Source organism: Agelaius tricolor, unplaced genomic scaffold, assembly GCF_023055355.1.
Source record: "Agelaius tricolor isolate 1412-34295 unplaced genomic scaffold, bAgeTri1.0.p SCAF_6, whole genome shotgun sequence".
NCBI lineage: Eukaryota > Metazoa > Chordata > Aves > Passeriformes > Icteridae > Agelaius > Agelaius tricolor.
The window spans coordinates 44,058,830-44,081,277 of record NW_027269266.1 but is presented as its reverse complement, the minus strand read 5'-3'; the positions used below and the strand labels follow the sequence as shown (position 1 = coordinate 44,081,277).

Sequence of the window (22,448 nt, the reverse complement as noted above, 5' to 3'; positions counted from 1 at the left end):
ATATTTCTGGGACGTACAAGCATCTGCCTGGGTATGGCAAATGGGCAGCACCATGAGTGCTGCTTTGATAGAGACAACAGCAAACTTTTACCCAAAAGACCCTGAAGAAATTAAATAAATATATGTGAGGCAACAGCTGCTTTCTTTCTTTCTTGAGTGCCAAATGCTGTTCCAATTCTTCAGTTCCTCAAAATGTTTCCAGAGATTTCTGTCCTAAATCTGCTTTGCTGCTATCATCTGCTTCTTCATAGTTCATGCAAACCATCACAAGTCTTCTCTGCTGGGGAAGGATAACATTCCAGGGCATTCAAGATGCCTAAATTGATTCCTTCTGCTTATATAAAGTTTGCTCCTTTTGGGCAGTTGTGATTATATTTGTGATAAGTGCTTATTGCATGGGTTCTTCCTTTGCCTGGGAATTAATGTGTTAGAGGCCATGGATGTGCAACACATGCCTGCAAGTCCCTTCAGGTCATGAGGATGTAGTTGCATTATCAAGCCCTCCCATCCCTTCAGGCTTACTGGTTCCACATCCAGCAGAACATTCCAAACTTGATTATGAAGCAAGAATGGCCTAATAAGAGGGTTTAGAAAACAGAAACTAAAATGTTGACCTCATTTCTCATGAGGTGTCATAAAAGAGTGCAGCACTGGATTATATTCACTTGCTTGGCCTGACAGATAAACTATAGGTATTTAACCTGCTGGATCTTCACATGCTCAGGAGTTCCATTCATATTCATCTCACTGTACTAAACATGCAAGGAGGGCACAAACTGTGTGACCTAGAGCCCAAATCCAGAAGATGTGGGTGCTGTAGACTGCTCCCCACTGTGACTGATGCTTGTGTGTACAGATGAGAGCTCCAGAAAAGACTTTTTTCTGAAAGCCATGTCAGCAGGTGGATGACAAGTGAATGACAGATACCTCTGGAGAAGCAACAGTGATATTAGGACTGGGAAATTGCTAACACAAGCATTGGTGTTATACACTATATCCAAATCATCAACAGATCTGCTGCGCTGGGATGATATACAAAAACTGACTTGGCCTTTTTTACACATACTGGCACAGGCTACTGCTTAATTGGGTCATTATTTGCAGTTTAGTGAGGATGCATTCAGTCACTCAGGTGCCAGTATGTTACCTAGCATTTTAAAGTTTAAATAGTTGCAAAGTGACAGAGTCTTGACAGCAAATACCAAAAAGGCCACAAATTATATAGGGGAAGCATGGGGGGAAATCTCAGTTCAGTAAAATGTGAGCTTCCAGGAACAGAATTTCTCTTGTAACTTATTCAGTACAGTATTTCCACTTCAGTTTTTGCTTTTTTACACTATTTAAGACAAAGAAATGGCATAAACTCATCTTTGGGGTATCAGGTTATCCACAGGAAGATTTAAGCTATCAGAGTCTTTTCTACACCATCAGGCACAGCTATTCCTGCGATATATTGCCCTTCTCTGTAAGTCAATAATAAACAAATGCATCATATTCTTTACTCTCTTTTCAAAATAAAGCCATAATTGATGCTATTTCCTTGAGGGAAAAAAGAGTGCAAATAAAAAGAAGTAGCCAAAATTCTTGAATTTGGTTCAAGAATTTAAAGAATTCAAATTTACCAATTTGGTAAATTGGTAAAGCTGCAAGTCTTAAAGCCTTTTAGTGTCTTGGATCACTCTTAATAAATCCTATACTGGACCAAATTAGAACTAGGAAAACTGATACAAAACGTGGCAGAATTTGGGTTCAGATCTCACAGACACTTCATTTAGCCTCCAGACTTCAAGTCTGATAAGGCTGAAGTGTTGCAGAGCAAAACATAAAAGTTCTGTTCATAACAAGCCCTTTGTTTCACACAGTTTTAATTTGCTGTGGGACACAGACCCAGTGTTTTGATGCTGCAAAAGGGTGTGAATAGTTTGCAAAAATTCAAGACTGGAGGGTCAAATTCTTTGGGATATCCTCCAATTCATGCCAGACCACCTTTGAAGTGGTAAAGCTACAGCATATCAGAAATAGACCAGTTAGATTGAATTGTAGTTTGAATGGAATTTTGGGCAGGAAAGTCAAGGAGCAGAGAGAAGAGAGTTCTTACTTCATGGGAACATATTCCTCCATTTCTCCATAATTTCTGCCTGCAAAGAAAGTTTGGTCAGACACCTGCTACTTTGCTGAGTATTACAGGCATTAAAGGCTCCTCTACACCTTCCCATCCATTTCTCACTTTTGAACAAAGCTTCACATCAAAGCATGCATTAAAATTGAAATAAGGGCCACACAAAATTCTTCAAATTATACATCTGAGTGACTGTAAATGCAGTGCCATCATCTTTAGTCTGTTAAACGTGGGTTCCAAAGGTGCACTGAAGAGTGCTACTTCTAGCTCTCCCAGACCACATCAGGGCTTGCTCTTCACCCTCTGCATTGTTGAGGTAAGAGCATGTAAGAAAAATCTGTTTGGTTTGTCCATAGGATAATTACGTGACCTTTAGGTGAAGCATGCAGAAAACACCAATTTTATTTAATGATTTGTAAAGTGGTTAGTTCCAGAAGAAATGGGACAGGTTAGATCATGTTTGTAGATGACCTGGGAAACATTTTGCTGCCTCCACTGGGATAACAGCTCAGCTGCTGGTTGCATAATTCATTTTTATCCTGCCCAGCTGCATACAAAGGTTAAAAAAAGATATAATTAGTCTCCTTCTCCGTTCCCACCTCTGGCCCACACAAACCCTGTCTCTTATTCAAACCTGTCATTGTTGGCAGTATAATCCAGGTCTCCTGAAAAGAGGCAGCAATGAAAAAAATTATGGTAATTTAATTCAGAATGATCCTTCCTTTGTAGTTTTCACATTACTTTTGCAGATACATCTATTAATAACCTGTAGGAATCAGCTTCTATTTACGTAGCACTTTTCTTCCCAAAGGGCCTCTGAGTGCTTTGGTAACCTTAGGGATCATTTCATTCTTTCCTGACAAATGAGGCTCAGTTTCACCTTTATGGCAAACTTCAGGCAAAGGATGGAGAGAGAAGAATACTGAGCCTGCCCCTCCACACTCTGCAGAGCCTCCAGCTGCCAAAGTGGGGTGCAAGTGTCCAGCAGAAGGTCTCCTGCCCCACAAAGGTATGAATTGTTGCTCCAGTGCCTGAGGCTCACTTTGTCTTTCACTCCCCTCTGGCTGCGCAGAAGGAGCTCCAGCACCCAAGGGGACTCACACTGCTCCTGTGTGGTGATGCACCTAGCTCCCACTCCATCAGCACTGAGCTCATCCTGAGCAATGGCTATGGTGTCAGATGAATTATTTATTAAATTTAATCAAAAAAGCACAGGAACCCTCTGGGAATTGTTGGGGGGAGAAATCCCGCATGACTATTGCTGCTGTTTCTCTGTAGAGGTTTTTTGGGCTACAGAAGCACCCACAGACATCCCCAAAAGTAGCTGTCCTTGTGCTAGGTGCTGTAGTGACATCCACTGAGTTGTAGCTCAGTTAAAGGACAGTTAAAGGACAAGAGGCAATATGCACATGCTGAAATAAAGGAAATTCCATCTAAGATGGTAAAAGACTGGCACAGGTTGCCCAGAGAGGCTGTGGAATCTCCATCCTCAGAGGCATTAAAGACCTGACCAGACATGGCCCTGAACAATCTGCTCTAGATGACCCAGATTAGAGCAGAGGGTCAGACTAAGTGGTCCAGTGGTCCCTTCTAATTTGCTTATTCTGTTCTTAGCTGTTCTTGCTCGTATAGAGCAAAATGCAGGACATATTCCCAGATGTTTGCCATCACAGGTTGAAGATGGAGGAAGAAGTGGCAGAATGAAGCATCCTGTTCTGCCCAGTTACCAGACAGGTTGCTCAAAGGATTAGGATTCACTCCAGGATCTTTTCTGACCTCTCCAGGGTCTTTCACTAGACCCCACTGGGGACAGAATACAGAAGGTCAGGAACTGCCTCCCATTCAGAGCTCAGTTGTTACAATGAACTTCAAAATTACTCAGTGCATTGCTCAGTTTCGGTCTGACTTTTATAGAAAACTCATGGGAAAATGAAAATAAGCTTTCATATGAACATAATATTATCTTATATCTGTAGATATACAGATACAGATAAACAATACAGATATAAGTGTATGTGTATTTATGGGGTCCTCCTGCCTCAGGTATAGGCATTCAACTCTTGGAATAGTTTCATGGGCGACCTATGTATAAGAGCACTGCCAAAGTTATCATCCATATATTTTTCTAGTACCTCTTGTAAGTCCTTCGAAGAGAGCTGAATGGATCCAGGTGCAGTCATACTACAGGTATGGCATTTATATAAAAAGTGATTAGCTTCAGTGGTGAGCCCCTGGAGATCTTTATTTAGTGCTGACAGTCCCTGTGGGACACAGGAGTAAATACTTTTTGTGAAACAAATACTTTTTGAAGGGATTTGACTTCAAAAGCAGTTTCTAGTAGCTGAAAAATGTGACCCAAAAAATTACTTCTGAAATCACAGAGAACACCATTATTTCAGCAGGTGCCTGGCCATATTGCAAATGAATTTATGGTCTCAGACCTCTCCAGTCTCCTGTCTTAATCAGAAATCTGTCAAAACAAACAGGATGATGTTGATGTAAACCTTGTAATCTAGCCTTTGGAATAAATTGTTTAGCATTCCTATCCATACCTTTTTGTAGCCTTGGCACACTGGACACAGTATATTATGAGGACTAGAAGAATCTGACCATCTGTGAGTGACCAGATGTAAAATCTCTACAAGGATTTTTCTAACAAAGCTGATAATCAGGGCAGTGTTAGGTGTGTAAATGAGCCAAAGGCACGACCCCTAAAGTTGGTACAAAATATGTCTTTGTTGAAATCAAACCATTTAATGACAACTTGCAACTTTCTAGTTCAGTTCTCAGTGATGTAGCCAACCCTCTCACCTTTTTAGTTCTGTTGGGATGTTGTAGAAATGCTTAGTTTAATAAAAAGCTTTTGGTGTTATTGCTTGATCGTTGGCTTTTGTATGTATTATCTTCTGTATTTTGTATTAAATAATTAGATAATATATAAACATGATATTGCATATGTGGGATATTTGAGACATTAATTTGATGAAAAGTCTATGCAAAATTAATCAAGATAGTACAGCTGGCACAAAGCAGTTTCTGTTATTGACATGAAAGTAGTAAGCCAGCTCCTTAAAATCCTTATTTCCATAGCTTGGAAACAAATTTATTTTAAATTTTAATTTCCTGAGGAATTTAATTTTTCAGTTCTACCTCAGAATGATTTTATAGTCATTTATTTAAGGTCAGAATGGCCTGTGGAAGAGGCCTCACCCTAAACCAGTTCTAATAATAGTAAACAAGCATTTTCACAAAAGAAGCTCTACTGCCTTGAAACTGTTTGGGTTTTTTTGTTTTTTCTTGCCTTGAAGATGCCTTTTTCAAACATATCTCAAGCTCTTCTTTTCAAGAGTGACACAAAAAAACCCCTCAGTTCTTGTGTCAATTTTCTTCCAAGGACTGCCAAAAGACCACCTGTGTCAGTCATGCCTCAGATTCAAATTATATGGACAGTTTTGCTTAAATGATATAATTTTCTTTTACCACTGGGGAAATCCTTATACCATATCATGTCAATATTTTATGCTTAAAGACACTATTTTGAATAAGGAAGCAATGCTACAAAATTAACCATATAATTTTCACTTATCAGTAGAGCCTCAGTGAGTCCTGTTCATTAAACTCATCTTTGTTCCTTATGTGTGTGTTCAAAGGTATAAAATTATGGGACAAAAATAGCATCAGCATTTGTAAAATCTCTAGAGAAAACCAGCTACTGGCGTACATGACAACAGGGAGAACAGCTGGAGAGCCTGATACCCACTTCCTCTGACCACATAAAACCTAAAATTTCTGCCAAAGTAACACTAATGCTGCATACTTTTTCCTGATTTTGTTCATATAACATGATTTTCTCTGCAAGGCACAACTCTTTTTTGTTAAAATATGGGGCTGAGTTCTGTGTTTCCTCTTATGCAATTACCAGTTTAATAAGCAACTACCTCTGCTTAACATTCCTGCAGCTTCCTTCTCTTCACTATCGACACAGCAAATCTGTCTTCCAATTTGTAGGCTAGAAACAAGGAGAATAGAAGTGAGATAAAAATGCCCCTAAACTGAGACTGTGCTCCTCATCTCCTAGGACCAGCCACCCAGTAGGCCCATTTAAGCAGAGCTGCTGGCAGAATGTGAAAATGAACTAAAACAGGTCACTTTGCCCAGTGAGAGATATTGGAGTCCCAATTAGGCTGTCTCAGAACTGGTAGATACAAGTCATAGAAGAGAAGGACTGGGAATATTGGTTCAGATACTGCAGGCAGAAAACCCGTGCTGCCTGGGGAAACTTCTGCAGCCTTGTGAGTCAGGGTCCAACCTTCTGGATTTGACATCAGTGTATCAGAAAACAAAATCCCTACAGGGATGATAATGCAGCAAAGAAAACAGAAAGTCCAAGAATTATAATGGGGTTTAAAAAAAAGTTATATTGTTACATTGTACATATTATATACTGCACTGCACATAAAGGCTCTGACATCCATGCAGAGATACTTCAGAAGTCATGATCAGTGGATTAACATCTTTCACTTTGTAGCACAGAGAAGCCATCTGTTTTACTATAGGCAGGAATATGTGTACTGGCAGACATCAGTGTCAGGAGATAGGCATCAAAATCCAACGCGAAAGCATGAACAGCAGTTAACAGAAAGGAAATGGAGGAACTTCTAAACCAGGATAGTCAGGTAATCCTGAATCAAATTTCTGAGCAAACTGTTTCCCGGTGGAATAGAGTACTTTCTCTTCTGGCATTGCCCTTGTACATATGCAGTAAAGCTGGGAAAACAGATTTTGATCTAACCCGCTGCTTGCAGATACTATTGATCTGGCATGAAAAAGCAAATGTAGCCAGTGAGTACTTTATGTAAGGGATGAAAGCTAATTCAACATTTAAATATGCAGACAACACAATGGAAATAATATTCTCATAAGGCATTAGGCTATGTAAAGTATTATAAACTCTCTCTCAGATTATCCACTTTATTCTAGAGGTCCAGTGGTGTCGGCATCCCTGACCATCACGGCACATGCAAATCCCATGGAGACTAATTAAATTTTCCTGTCTTGCAATAAGAATACAGAGGATTATTTTTAAATCCTATTTTTATGTCTATGATTTTATCCAACTACAATGGATGTAACCAAAAGCACAAATATTAATATGTTACCTTTTCATAACTGTGAGTTTGGGATTTGTATAACAGAGCCTGGAAACCAGGGGGCCATAGCAGTTCCACCAGCACAGTTTGCTGACTACAGCAGAATTAGGGCACAGTATATGGGTATAGGTGAGAAGAGAAACAAAGCCTTCCTTCATAGCTAGAGCTCAAGAAGAGGAGCCTGAATACAGTTACAACAGATTACCACTTACCAGCCTTCATGAGAGGATAAAAACCCAATTGTCAGCTCTAGTTCTTTTTCTACAGAAACACAGTAAAAAGAGCCAAGGGCAATTGAAATTATGTGGGTGATGGACTTGTGTAAACTAGAAACAGTAGCATTTGACATGATGGTTTAAGCAAGAAATCCCACAAACTAATTTAAGATAAAAATCTTTGGGCTGAGATGCATCCCTCTTTAATTTACAGAATCAAGCCAAGATATCATAAATATCCAGGCACACCTAAACCTGGTCAGTTCAGCAAAGAACCAGGCACAAAATATCAGAGGCTATATTTCCTACTTGTCTTGTGATTATTAGTTCGTGGAAAGCACAGGTAATGCTGAGTGAATACGAAACTCTTAGAGTACAAGCAGTTTGTACTGCACGTATTTTCTAAGCATCTCCTTCTGCTTCAGAACATTGGGAACATTTGCATGAAAATAGAAAATCTTTTTCTCTGAAGAGCTGGTGTTCCTCTGCTGCTTGTTCAATGCATCAGGCTTACAGGAATTTGTTCTTACTTGCTTACCCCTGCACTAGAGGTGAGTCTGTAATGCCATACAGAACAGCATTTGTGAGTGCAAGGTCCTGCTGAAAGCAATCAGCCACCTTGTTCATATGCTGGCTTTGTTGGACTAGGACAGGAGTTCTTTAAAAGTTGGGAATTAAAGCTCTGACTCTCTTGACTTCCATGAAGTTATTTCAGCTTAGCAAAGGTGTAAGTCTTGAGGTTTGAATGACTAGTTATGGCTCATACTGATTGTGGCCATTGCTGGGAAAATAAACTGTGTAAGCAAGCAAATTTCCTGGAAATTAAGAATATTTTATTTCTTTTTAAATCTGGTTCTTATCTAACTCAGAAACAGCTGACCGTTTTTTGATTATGACATTAGAAACTGTCTGCTGTTTTGCAAATAATAATGATGCTGGACTGATGAGTGGAATGGGCAATATTAGCACCTTGTCTTTGGCAGCTCAGGATTGCTCCCCAGCTGAAGGAATGGGTGGGGATCAGGCTAGCTGTATATGCTTGGATGACTCAGCCCCACTCACTGGCACTGACACTTCCACAAAGAGTTAATGCTGTTCTGCTGACTCACTGAGGGAGATGAATCTCTTTTCCTGTTTGATGTACAGCAAAAGTGTCTCACTGGAGAAGGGACAGCCAGCAAGGCACATAACAGGGCACACATAAAACTGCTCTGCTGACCAGCAAGTGGTACCTGTGTGCTGCTTCAGAATTTCAGTCTGTTTCTGCATGCCAACAGCTTACAGCAGCTCTGAGAGACCCAGTCTAAGGTGTTGATACGCAGTCTGGAGGCAAAGAGGAGTTTAGCTTTTACTGCTAATTTTACTGATGCTGTTGATGCTAGTATACTTCAAATGTCACTGATTTGTTTCATGCAGTATCTCCAAAGTATCACAATTCATCTCAGCTTGCTCTGCTGAAAGTCCTAGCCAAGGCTTGTACATCTTCCCTTTTGTAATCTCCTCTCTGGCTACACCATCTGGAGCTGTTCATTCATATGGGCACATCACTTTTATTCCACAGTCCTCTTGTCATTTCTCCTCTTTTCCTGCTCCAAATGCAAACTCCTTGTTCTCACTTTCAAAGCCTTTCACAATTTAATCATGCCTCATACCAGTTCTGATTTGTTATCCTTCCACCCACCCTCACTTTGTTGATTGCAGCCTCCACTTTTCCTTCTTTATTCCACACTTTCTTTTATGGCTGGGGACAAAAACCTGCAGGGAAACCAGTTAAGTCCATGCTGTAGACTCCCTTACAATGTCTGTCCTGTACCATAGAGCACTGATGAACCAGCTAGTAACAGAAAGACTGAGGATGGTCAGGGCTGCTGCAGGGTTGGCTAAGGAGCTGCATACAGGATCTCCTGAACCCAGATTCTCTTATTTGCACTTATTTTTGGGAAAAGTTCCTTAGGATATAGACTGCCATTGACAGAGTCATGCATTTGTGTGTCTTCTGTAGGACAAAGCAAGTTTCAAATGGCCTGTGAACTAGCTTGTCTTCCTCTCCTCTGGAGCAGGATTGCTTCACAGTCCAAGTGTCTTCAGAGGGAAGCAAGGTTCTATATTTCACAGCTGCACTTCAGAGCCACTGAGCTACTGAGGCGACACTGGATGTAAGCACCAAACCCACATGTGCTTCGTGCAGACTAATACCAGACTTTTTCACCTGTCTCATTTTCTCTACAGAGATAAATAACAGTAAAGACAAGCCCTAGAGCCGTGTTCAGAACAGGCTGGGAAATAAAGTATTTGTAGAATTAAATGCTTCCCAGGGAGCTATTTTTCAATGTATTATTGTAGTAAATGTTTAGATTTTCCAAAGGCAAACTCATAAAATAGTCATTAAGCAATGCTATTTTATGTACAAATATTTTGCAGAACAATTTAATATGTAATCACACCAAATGTTTTTCCATTCCTGCTACCTCCACAGCACTGGTATTAAACAACTACTGCTTTACTGGATCTCTTTTCCTTCGAGAATGGCTATGACACCTCAGGGCTTGCTCAGAATCCCAGGGATCATTTAGATATTCAGAACATCTGTGCTTCAAGAACGCATGAAGTCTGACACCTGGTCAAACCCACACTACAATGGCCTTTAGCAACTGGTAGTAACTAAGCCTGAGTCCTGCAATGTGTATCTGGTGGGATCAAAGTTCTTACATTGCCCTTTAGTCCTATACAAGTTTTTTTTAAAATGACCCAGATTGCTGCTCTCTCTACCTGCACCATTTAATATGGATTCTTTTTTTTATTCTTTTCAACATATCAGATCCTAAATTTGCCAGTTTCAGCCAAGCTCCAGCACTGGATAGTTTGGCTGGTGAGATAAATATGAGGCAAATAGGTTATAAATATAGCCTGGCTCCTGGCCAATAAAATATAAAATAAGCAAGCGTGGTAGTTACAAGAAAAAATAAATATAGTCCAGGGCTCAATCTTGCCTTAGCTTTAGAAATTCAATTGGGAGGAAGTCCCACATGAGTGAGGGTTTTGATCAACCTGCAAATAGGAACCTAGGCAAGAACATGAATCCAGTCTTCTGGAACACTGCTGTGACAGTGTTCACAGGGGTCTTAGGATGAGGTAAGAGATGAAGGATCTGACTCCATGTTTCAGAAGGCTTGATTTATTATTTTATGATATATATTACATTAAAACTATACTAAAAGAATAGAAGAAAAGGTTTCATCAGAAGGCTAGCTAAGAATAGAAAGGAATTAATAACAAAGGCTTGTGTCTTGGACAGAGTCCAAGCCAGCTGACTGTGATTGGCCATTAATTAGAAACAACTCTATGAGACCAATCACAGACCCACCTGTTGCATTCCACAGCAGCAGATAACCATTGTTTACATTTTGTTCCTGAGGTCTCTCAGCTTCTCAGGAGGAAAAATCCTAAGGAAAGGATTTTTCATGAAAAGATGTCTGCAACACACTGCTTCATGTTAAATCTGATCTTAAAAACTTCATTGTATAAATGGAATACATGAAAGCACTGCATTTAACACTCTTTGTAAGGAAACTAAACCTATCCAACCTATATGGGGTGGGGGGTATTATATTTTGTGATTACATCAAGATCACATTGAACTGTGGAGGTGCAAAGTTTGTTTACTCTCTTATACCCATTCCCACAGAATCTTTTTTTCCCCTTTTTTTTTCCCTTTGATGTTTGTCTAAAAGCCTCAACCTATATAAAGCATGTTACAAAAAAAGTTCTGGAAGTCTATTAATGCATTCCTGTTAGCGTTCTCTGCATATATTTCACACTGATCTTTAGAACTGAAACAGTGTTTTTAGTCTGTGCTCGTACAACACACAGTCTAGTGGGATACCAAAGATGAGTTTGTAAGCAGGCCTCAAAGCTCCCAGAGCACTCATTTAGCAGGCCCTCTACCTTACTGATACCCACTGATGCTCTGAAAATGTTTTCCTGATTTCTAGCAATTGTATTAACAGATGGATTCCACTTTATAGCAATTCCCATGGGTAATTCCTCTTCAGTACTCCTTCTAGGAGCCCTGACTGGTGGTGGCTTTCCCTTGGTCCACTCTTCCATCATCTCTGTGGCTTGCAGACCATGGGAACCACACCAGTATCCAGTAGGCAGCCCTGGCCATCACTGCTCAAAACCCCTTCCCTTGCCTCACTCCCTCAGCTATGCAGGTACAGCTTCTTGCAGGAGTGTGTGGTGATCTGGATAAGGGGTTAAAGACTGGTTAAAGCTGGGCTGAAAATGTTTACAGTTTTTTAATTAAATAGGGCACGATGATCAAAGTTATTTTAAAATTGCAGTCATCTGCCCCAGCTCTTGCACGTGGGTCATTTTAGGGCTTCAGGGACATCTGTTTGTTTAACTGAGAGGGTGGTGCAGAGGCAGAATCTGCTGCTGACAGAAACGCCTGTGAAACGATGAGCTTAGTGCCTTTACTGAGAGAGATGTGTTGACTTCTCTGGAGAGATTATGCCCTTGTTGTTGGCCTGCTTGCCAATTGGCTGCTCCCTTTGTCTGGGCTTCTGCTATCCAGGTAAAGAGTCGTACAAACCCCTGGTTTGTTGTGTGCAGCACATGATCTCTGTTCTCTGCAGATAAATCATTCTGACATGATGTAGCAGTAGCAAGCTGCTTAGCCTGAACAGCTTCTGTTATCTATTTCAGAAGCTTCAGTGGCCTTTAAGTATATCATCACAAATAATTTCTGGCAAATCCACAAGAATACCAAGCAAAAAGGAGGAGAGTTAAAGTCCTGATTACTGTACTTACAATCAAAGAAACACCTTGATGGGCAGTATGAAACATCCCTTAGCTCCTTCCTCAACCAGCAAACCCCTGATTATTGATGGATCTTTAAAAGATACATTCCACAGACATTACATGATCACTTCCTTGCATTATTCTGAGACTCTCCCTCCACATCAACTGTGAAACCATTAGCCAACCAAGCCTTCTAAATTGTATCACAGAAACATTTTTCCTCATCTAGGAACAAGTAGATCTCTCAGAAGAATTCCCAGGATGATCTAATCCTACTCCTTTCACAGAATTGAAACTCCTTTTTTTCTGAGAGGACTCAAGTACCAACTTCTTTCTCCTGGCCCAGCCTCCCTCTCCAGCTGTTGACTGTGAAATTCTCCTTATTTACCTGACACTTTTACAGGGATTGGTAATGCATCACTATACTTGCTCCCAACATCTTTTCCCCTGGAAATTGACAGCAGGAGTCTTTCCACAGAAAAATATCTCTGTGATGTTACAGCTGCATACCCAACACTGTACTCCACTACCTTTCCTGTCTTCTCTCCCACATGCAACTCCTTTCAGAAATGACAACCTCAAAAGCATATCCACTGTCAAGAAAAGTTACACAGTTACTCCCTTTCCTCAGTGCAGAGCAACACGAGTTGGCTCGATTGACAAACGCTGCCTGAGCATCACAAGCTTTTGACTTGAATGCAACTACAGATTTCTTTCTGGAATCAGCACCTGCTTAGGATCAATCTTCACAAGCTACAATGAGATTTGAGGCTCTGAAACAGCACCCTCATGAGAAGCAAATTTAAGGGTACTTGGGCAGAAATACTTATTCTTGATTTCATCTTACTTGAAGTATTTCCCAAACAACACTTTGTTAAAAATGCTTAGTTAAAATGTCACTAAAACAATTCCAAAGATTCTGATCATCCTTTACTATTAGTCTTCACCCTGCCAACAGCTCTGCAGTCTGTCTCATGAAACTCCTACTGTCTTGTTGCCTCATTATTCCCTTCTAAAATTTTATCATTATAGCCCACTTCACACCTCCTCTACCATACTGTCAAATGCTACCGTGACCTATGGTACACATTATAGTTCTAGTTATATCTATAGAATCAAACCTGCAAAACCTACACTCTGATCTGCCTGTGACATCTAGGTCACCTTTGTCTGGCCCCCAATATCTTTATGCTTCAGCCATAAAACTACTTTGTTCTTTGAGATTTATGGCTGAAAACAACAGAATGGAGCTATATAATAATTCTGCTTACAAAGTTTTCAAGTGTGCTGTTATCTCTTTGAATGACTGAATCCATGCAGAGATTAATTATATATGGTAGACCTAGAAATAAAGTATCTGTAAAGGGCCCTGCTGGACAGTGCCTTTCAATCAATGATCTAACACACTTTCTGCTTCTTCCACCCACTTGGTCAATCATTCCTTGATGAACAGGAATAGGTATGAGACACCCATGCATCTCCAGCCTGAAATATGTTGCTGTCTTTTAGCTCTTTGCTATGGAGGTCTAAATTATGCTGAATGCATTTAAATTTTCTGTGGCAGGTTATCCTTCCTTGCAGAAAAAGAAACTTAGCTCAAGTCTTCCCCCCTCGAATTTCTTCACAAATACCCCTGACTACATTCAATTGGATGCTGGGAGTGGAAACCAAAAGAAATGAAGCTCTGCCTGAGAACATTTGCCACCCACATACTGCAACAGTGTTCAGGAGCTAAATCTTATTTATGAGGCTTAGTTTCATTTCCAGTCCTTTGTGCCAAAAATCCCAATGCAATGTAATTTGTGCACACAGTGGCCACACAGTTTTGGCATTACTTGCTACACACTGACCCTCTCTTAATCTGATCTGGCCCCACCATAGCCCCACAAATACTACTACTATAGCCCCACAAATGCGTGGGAGTGTGGACATGACAAACAACATCAAGAAATGCATGTAGAGACACATTCAACAGGCAATAAAAAATATCAGAGAACTCTAAAATGAGAGACACTGAGAAAGGTATTAACTGTACTGCAACATTTGAGCATGAGCCCAGAACTGGAAGCAGACAGCTTGCTTTAAACACTTCATCAGGCATCTTTCTCTATAGTAAGGCAAACTATAGGTAGCCAGTACTCTTTAGACAAATTTGGGACTAAACACAAACACATTTTGCTGCTCAGATATCTTTTGAATATGAGGCAAACAATTATGGATTTTGTCATGATATATGTAGGCACAGGTTTTAAAAGAAAACTGACTCACTACCTTCATTCATGTTGAATAACATAAAATTTAAAATTCACTCTCTACCCTCATTCACTACCCTCACTCACCTGAAGGACTTGAAGCTGATATTACAGGAACTCATTTTTCAAGTGAGAATGTGTCCATGTGTTACTTGGATGTGGGAACACGTCTGACATGGGACCAATGCCAATCTCAAAGAAGAGCCTTATGGACTTTAATTCTATCCTTTGGGAAAGACTAGTGTACCCCTTTTGCATCTCTATTTGTCAAAAAAGGGCTGAAAACACAAAGGAAACAGTCTCAGTTCTGGATGCTTGCCTGAATAATGTAACTCTATCCCATCCTCTGCTCCAAGTAAAGACTAAGAAACCTTCAGTATTTATGTCATTAACTCTGGCCCTCCCCGAGGCTCCGTGTGTCAAACTGAAACACAGCAAGCCTCAAACCGTGTCAAGAGTAATACTGTAACTAGCACAGGGTCACGAAACAAGCCTGACTATCTGGTCTGTTTATAAATACCATGCCTGTAAAGCAGCGATTCAAAAACGCTGCCAGATCTCACGGCTACCGCGCTTAGGAGCTTTGTGCTGCTTGTAAGCAGATTCCTCGCTTAAATCTTTGCTACAAGGACCGACAGCGCCCGTCGGATGGGTGGGATGCCTGCAGTCCAAGGCCAGGCACATCCTGGGGCCGAGGTTGGAGGGCACCGCTGTGGAGAACGCAGGCACCGAGTTTAAACTCCCCTTCTCCGCGTCTCCCCAGTGCTGTCCCGTCCCGTCGCGTCCCCTTCCCATAAAGTCGCAGTGAAAGCGTGTGCAGTCGGTTCCTGGATGCTGTTCCCGGATCCGCGCCCCGGCCCGAGGCGGCGGCGGCGGGAGGGCGCTGCCCGGTGCCAGCCGCTTTCCCTCCGCTTGCCCACCGAGGGGGGGGAGCGCCGGTCCCCACGGCAGCCCCCGCGGGTGAGGCGGCGGCTGGAGCTGGGAGGCTCCGGCTCTCGCCTCGGACACGGCCGCGGGGGCCCGGCGCGGGAGAGGGGGACGTCCCCCCCTCTGTGTAGGGACGGTCCGGGCTGAGGGGACAGCGGCGGCCGCCCCGGCCCGCGCCCCGGGGCAGGGAGCGCGGCTGCCCCGGGGCAGCTCCGCCGGGCTCGGCTCGGCTCCCCCCGCCGGGGCGCTGCCGGGCCGGGCCGGGCCGGGGGCGGAGGAGGCGGGGAAGGGGGGAGCCGCTGCCGTCACCGAGGCTCCCGGCTCGCTCGGCTCGTCGCCGCGGCAGCCCCAGCCCCGCTCCCACCCCCTCGCCTGCCTCCACCCTCCTTCCCTTTCTCTCGCTCGCTCGGCGAGAGCGCTGTGCCTCCTTTCCCGGATGGCAGCCGGCAGCGCCATGCAGCCTCCCGTTCCTCCTCCTCCTCTCCCTCCTCTCCGGCTGTAAGTTAATGCCATGCTGCCGCTGCTCTTCCCGGCACTGCTGGCCGCCTGCCTGCCGCCCTGCCAGGGCTGGAGCCCCTCGCCGGCTGCCAGCGGGCAGGAGGAGCAGGAGCAGGAGCTCTTCTTGCCCCCTGCCAACTCCTCCTCCCGCTCCTTGGCCAGCCTCGAGATGGACCTCGACGGGGCAACGAGCAAGGAGGAAGGCAGCACCGACAGCCCGGGCACGCCGGCTGCCCCTAGCCAAGAGCCTTTCCCTTCCGCTCCCACCGCCTCCGGGCAGGAGCAGCCGGGGCAGGAGCAGCCGGGGCAGGAGCATCAGCAGCGTCCCCAGCCGCAGGGGCAGCCGCAGCCCGCCGAGGACCCGCACTGCAACATCAGCGTGCAGCGGCAGATGCTGAGCTCGCTGCTGGTGCGCTGGAGCCGCCCGCTGGGCATCCAGTGCGACCTCCTGCTCTTCTCCACCAACAGCCACGGGCGAGCCTTCTTCTCCGCCGCCTTCCACCGCGTGGGGCCGCCGCTGCTCATCGAGCACCTGGGGCTGGCGGCCGGCGGCGCCCAGCAGGACTTGCGCCTCTGCGTGGGCTGCAGCTGGGTGCGGAGCCGGCGGGTCGGGCGGCTGCGGGGCACCGCGCCCCAGCCCCAGCCCCAGCCCCAGCCCCCCGCTGCTGCTGCCGCCGCCGCAGCCTCCTCCTCCTCCTCGCTTTCCTACCCGCCGGCGGCCGAGCCCGGGCAGTACTGGCTGCAAGGGGAGCCGCTGAATTTCTGCTGCCTGGATTTCAGCCTGGAGGAGCTGAAGGGCGAGCCGGGCTGGCGGATGAACCGCAAGCCCATCGAGTCCACCTTGGTGGCGTGTTTCATGACTCTGGTCATCATCGTGTGGAGCGTGGCCGCCCTCATCTGGCCCGTGCCCATCATCGCGGGATTCCTGCCCAACGGCATGGAGCAGCGCCGCGGCACCGCCGCCGGCACCGCCACCGCCGCCGCCGCCAAGTAGCCTCTGCCGGTGACCCCCCTGCTCTTCGTCGTGTGCTGTGGAGGGACGCGGGACGGACTCTGTCGCGTTTTTCTTGTTTGCAGCGTGCCACAGGTGCGCGGCGGGACGTGGGGCCGCCTCCGCGCCCGGCCCGGCCCCGAGGGCAGCGGCCCCGAGGGGACCGAATGATATGTGCGCGTTTTATATCTTTAATACCCGTTTTAAACGAACCTTTTAGTAAAAAACAAAAAAACCCAAAAAAACTTAAAAAAAACCAACCCACCAAACAACCCCCCTCCCCTAGGGAAAAAAAAATAAGGCAAGAAAAAGCCCCCCTAAAAATTCAATGGAGGAAATCAAAGACCCTCCTATTCGGCTGCATTTGTTGTCAGAGTAGCGTTTTTGTATAGGGTATGGTTTGAACGGGTTTTTCCTGTATGGACAGAAAGGGATATCTCTCTTTGACAGAATGGAGAAGCGATGTGGTATATATATTGTTACTGCTGAAGCTGAACTTTAATGAACCTTTCACACTTAATTTCCTGGTTGAGATAGTGTGTATTTATTATTGTAGCTCCGCGTTATTTGGCTTTTAATACAGAGGTTTTCTTTCTGGAGCCACTGTAGCCTTTTGTTGGTGTGTTTCCTCCAGGGTGGAACAGAGGGTTTGGCTGGCCTTCCTGTCTGCGAACCTGCCACGAAGCTCCTTTGCCCATGAAATGGTGTTACCAGGGCTGCTGGTGGCAAAAGGAGAATCCCAGAGCCTTTCTGACTGGTGTTTGCCCTATCTGTGCAGCAGATGTGGGTCTGAATGTCTACACCAGGGTTGGGTGGAGAGGGGTGGGGAGCACAGCTGTGCCAGGGATCCTCCAAAGCAATTTCATCTGCACATCTCCACGGACTACGGCTTTCTCCTCAGTTTGAGGTTGGGTGGCTTCGGTCCTGGGAAGGTGAGGCCCACTCTGAGTTGTGCTAAACAGCGTGGGGCAAGTCTCTTGACTTGCTCAATGTTCATTCCTCAAAACCAGCTTAGATGCAGTGTATTTGTTGGAGACACAGTAATACTGTACCTCTTTTTCATCTACCAGTCTGCAGGGTTGCTCACAGCAAGTCTGTGGGGTGAGAAGGCAGGCGCTGCCAGTGCAGAACTAGATTCCAGCTGCTGCTGTGCAAGGGTGCAAAGAAGAAAGATTTCTTCTCTCTTGTGTGAGCAGACAGTTGTGTAGCCTGAAATATCATTTGTTGTATACTTCCAACTGTTTAGCCTTATAAAAAGTTGTTTCATTTGCCTTAGACATGATTAGTCCAGCTGAAGTCTCTAAAACCAAAATAAGAGCTAAGTGACAAATATTTGCAATAGGAATTCTCATTTTTTGGTCAACATCGATGTATTTAATTTGCTAGGAACACATGAATTTGCTTGGGGCTCATTTGGTGTGTTTGTTATGTATGGTGGAAATGCCTGGATGGAAAGTCTGGAAGGATTGAATTCTTAGGATTCCCATATTTTTTAACTGACAACAAAATAAACTAAATGCATGCTCTATGTGTATGCTGTCTGGACAAAAAGAGAGAAAAAGATTGACAAACAGCAGAAATAAATCAAGATTTAAAAATGCTCCATGTTACTAGGCTCCCTCCACACCCCCTGTTCCTCCTGTTAATCCTCCTGTTGGGGTTGTCACTTGAGTAAACATTGCAGTGGCATTGTTTTCAAAAAGTAGAGGATCTGGCCACTGTGGGAAGTGCTCCCTTGACCTGTTGATCCAAAGGGCACCTGCCCCTGTACACCGAGTGTAGAGAGCCCCTATTTTCTTTCCTTGATGTGTAAAACAGTGTCATTTCCACCTCGTGCAAACTCTTATCAGACATTTGACGTGCTAGAGAGCAATTCTTTGCCTATTGTCTCTTGTGTGACAGAGACACCTCTTCATACTGAAAGGCAGGGCTAGCAGGAAAACATGAAGATACAAGAGAAATGTTCTACATATGGAATAGACCTCAGAAAAGTTGCCATGCTAGGGAATAATTTCATCTTTTGAATGAGATGCATTTAGGCAGAGAGTTAACAATTTTTACTGGAAATTTTTCTGGCTTTAATAATTCATGATGTATAGTCCTCACTGTGGTGCAGGCAGCCTGTGCTTAAACTCAAGGGTGGAATCTCTTTTTTGCTTATCCTTGTTTCCTTTTTGCTTATCCTTTGATTATGTGATATTGGTTTTTTTCCTGAATTGCATCAACATAAACAAGGGAATGGTGTTACTGTCTGAAACAGGCAACTTCAGTTATTAAAGGCTTATTATTTTTCAATTCTTGCAGACATGTAGCAGGTGGAACACCCAAACTGGTACAAAATGGCTTGTTTTTCTAACTTCTGTCAATATCAGCTTGAATGCAAACTTTGTGAATAGACAGTGCCACACTCAGAATATTTTGCTGCTTCACTTAAAAAAACATGATACAAGAGAGGGATTTTCGTATAGTTATTCTATAAATACACTTGTAACTGGAGCTATTATTAAAAATCTGCTAAGACATGAATGTTTAGAACACAGGGATGGCATCAAACAAACTCCAAAGGCAAATATTGTCCAGAATACAGAAAAAAATTGCAATGTTTTCAGGGAGTGCTGATCTCAGACACAATGTGCAAAGAGCCTTTGTGAGTTAGGGAAGGTGTTTCCTTAGATCACAGTGACCATGCACATGAGTTCCCTTTGCAGAGAGAGACCAGTCCGTGTTTCTGTCCCTTAAAGAGGAGTTTAAGGCACAGCAGGGGGCCACAGGGATTACCTGCTGCACAGGCTTTAGGCTGAATCTAACTCTCTGAACCCCCAGGTTTCAGTGAGGTGGCAGCAGGGCTTCTCCTGTAAGGAACAGACAGTGGAAATGCACTATGCAAACTGTGAGCTTTCTTCAGTCCCTGTTACACCGAGCACCAATAACTCTGCTCCTGGAGCTGTGGCTGCTACTATGAGTCTAAGTAAACTATAATTTTGAGTAACTTTTGCCTTCATCCATGGGAATTTCACATGAATGCAACCTAGAAGAGGCAAGGCCAGGGCAATGTGGAATGATACATCTGCAGGCCAGCTAGTTTAAGATTACAAGTTTAGACACTGAAATGTCTATTTCTTTTCTTCTGCACTGGGAGTGCAGAGGAGCTTTATTGTCTCTAAACTGGAGTTGACTCTAAGCCTTTTTTATTCATTTGGATTTATTTTTAAGACCAGCTGGTAGCAGGGTCAGCATGAGAGCATATTAGTCACCATGTATAATCCTTTATGTACTCAGGGAGGGCATATATTTGTATATATGTATCTACATAGGAGGACTAACTCTGTAGAACAGAAAGTTAAAGGAGAAGTGAGAAAAGGGATGATGAGAAACAAGTAGTACTGGTTTCCCTTCACTATTTGTTGGATTGTGTTTCCTGGTAAGTTATCCTGACTTTATTTATATATGAGTGTTTGTTGGAAAGCAAGGGATATCTAGGAACAGAGGGAGTTTCTTGATTTACTTTTAAAAATTCAATTCAACTCTATTACAGATTTTTTTTTTTTTCATGCCAGAAACCAGGAACAACCTTGACATTCAGCATTAGAAGGTACTAGACTTGTGTGCTAGTGTGAGACTGGTACAATTTTTTTCTGTATATTCAGACCTCAGAATTTACTTTCTCCCCTGCTTTCTTAGTTGTGTTTCACAGATGTGTTAGAAGTGGAAGTATATAGAGGAATAGGTAGTTTTAGCATGGACACAGTTTTGCTGTTACTTAGTGCCACATTGATTCCAACAATAAAAATACAAAAAATGTAGTACAGTAATAATAGCTATATATTATGTAAGCACACTGTTGCTCAATAGGTTGTCAATGATCAAGCATTTCTGTATGTCAGGAGGCATTTGGATATCTGGGGCAAAATTGCCATTCTAGGTTAAATGTAAGAGTTGTTACTTATCCAGGGCTTAGTTCACCAGTGCTTTCAATGATTAATGCAACAGCAGGAATATTTGTGCAGTGAATGTTACTCAATATGAGTAAGGGCTACTGAACCAAACCCTAAAAAAAACCTAATTAAAAGCTGTAGTTGGCTGAAGAAGTATTATTCATCATGACATCTGCTTGCTGAATAAAAGTATCTCCTGGGCTGACATTATGTGATCCCAGGGGCCAAACAAAAGCCTAGTGAAATCAAATAGTTAATTGAAGTTTTGTAGGACTGGAGATCAAAGGATTTATTTTGAAGATATATATATAGAGAGAGAGAGGTAAGGGTAGGTATGATGTTCTTGTTTCTCTTTGGTTTTTATACATGTAGTTTATAAATCCAAAGCCAGGATTTCTCAGTCCAAGGTAGGGCCTTGCCAGTTTGGAAGTTAGCTTCTTTCTGAAGCTAGTATGAAAATGTCAGTTATTTTTCAAGGAATTTTACAGAATAAATGTAATTTTTTCCCCAATCTATTTCAGGGAGAGGCCTTGACTTTGCAAAAAGCATTTGTAATGATTCTGGCGAAACATGTAAATATCAAATCCCAAATGTATTCAGATTTCAAAGAATAAAAAATCTTTTTAATCAGTAACTGATTTTTAAAAGCATATTTTTAAACAAAAAAAATCAGTTTCCATTTTTCCCCTAAGTAGCTGAACATTTCAGTGAAGATCAGAAGTGCATTTGAGTGTTTCACATTGTGATTTTGTATGTGATTTTTTTGTGGAAAAAAATTATTTTCCATGATTTGGAACTGATAGCAGCTCTTGACAGATAAGTTACTGTATTTCTTGTCCCATCTTCTTAATAGTTCTGGTTAAATAAGTTGTCCAAAATAATTGTAAATCATAATAATAAAAAAGTATCTTAGCCCATTTGTTGTGTCTGTTCTACTGTGCTGAGGAAGAAAGCAGTCTGGTGTAAAATTTGGGATATTAAAGATATTTATTGGAAATATCTGGATGGTGTTTAATTAGATCTGTGGACATCTCCAATTTTTATAAAATTTGGGTTCATTACTGAGTGTAGCAGTTTGAACATTTATATGTCAATCAGAGTCCCTGTATCTGCACATAGGGAAAACCAGGATCTAAACCATTATCTCGTATTTTCACTTTTGTATTACCTCAGCAGGTTAACAATGTCAGAACAAAACAGAGCAGAGCTGAAAGAGGCAAATACCCTATGAAATGCTGTTTGTTTCTGCATGTTTGACTTGTTCTTAGCTGTTGTAGAAAGCATCAGATTAATGAGACAAATAAGAGATCTGTGCCATTCTCAGGAAGTGAATTCACCAGGAGTGTGAAGGAAAATCACGTTTGTTATCCTTGTAAGGTGAGACTTGTTAGAAACAGTGGGATTGTACCTTGTTGGTGTCAGTCTGGGTGTTGCTAAGCAACATGAAGTGGTTTAAATGGAGATACAGAAGAAGATTGTGGAGGAATTTAAAAAATCAGACATAGAAAAAGCATAAAAGGGAGAAAATGTGCCAGCACATCATGCAAAGAAGTTGCAA

At 42.9% G+C, this 22,448-nt stretch overlaps 1 protein-coding gene and 1 long non-coding RNA gene across 2 annotated transcripts in view; one reads left to right on the top strand and one right to left on the bottom strand.

Annotated features, from left to right (window-relative positions):
- LOC139591225 (uncharacterized) overlaps positions 1-15,701 on the bottom strand; it is a 39,261-nt gene extending 23,560 nt beyond the window's left edge. The window contains exon 1 of the long non-coding RNA XR_011679588.1: positions 14,627-15,701. This is a non-coding gene — a long non-coding RNA (uncharacterized lncRNA). The remainder of the gene's footprint in view (positions 1-14,626) is intronic.
- A 55-nt stretch (positions 15,702-15,756) lies between these two features.
- TMEM158 (transmembrane protein 158) lies at positions 15,757-21,807 on the top strand. The gene has a single exon (XM_071429606.1). It carries the CDS (start codon positions 15,978-15,980, stop codon positions 16,956-16,958), a length of 981 nt encoding a protein of 326 aa, XP_071285707.1. The 5' UTR covers positions 15,757-15,977; the 3' UTR covers positions 16,959-21,807.
- Positions 21,808-22,448: the final 641 nt, after the last annotated feature.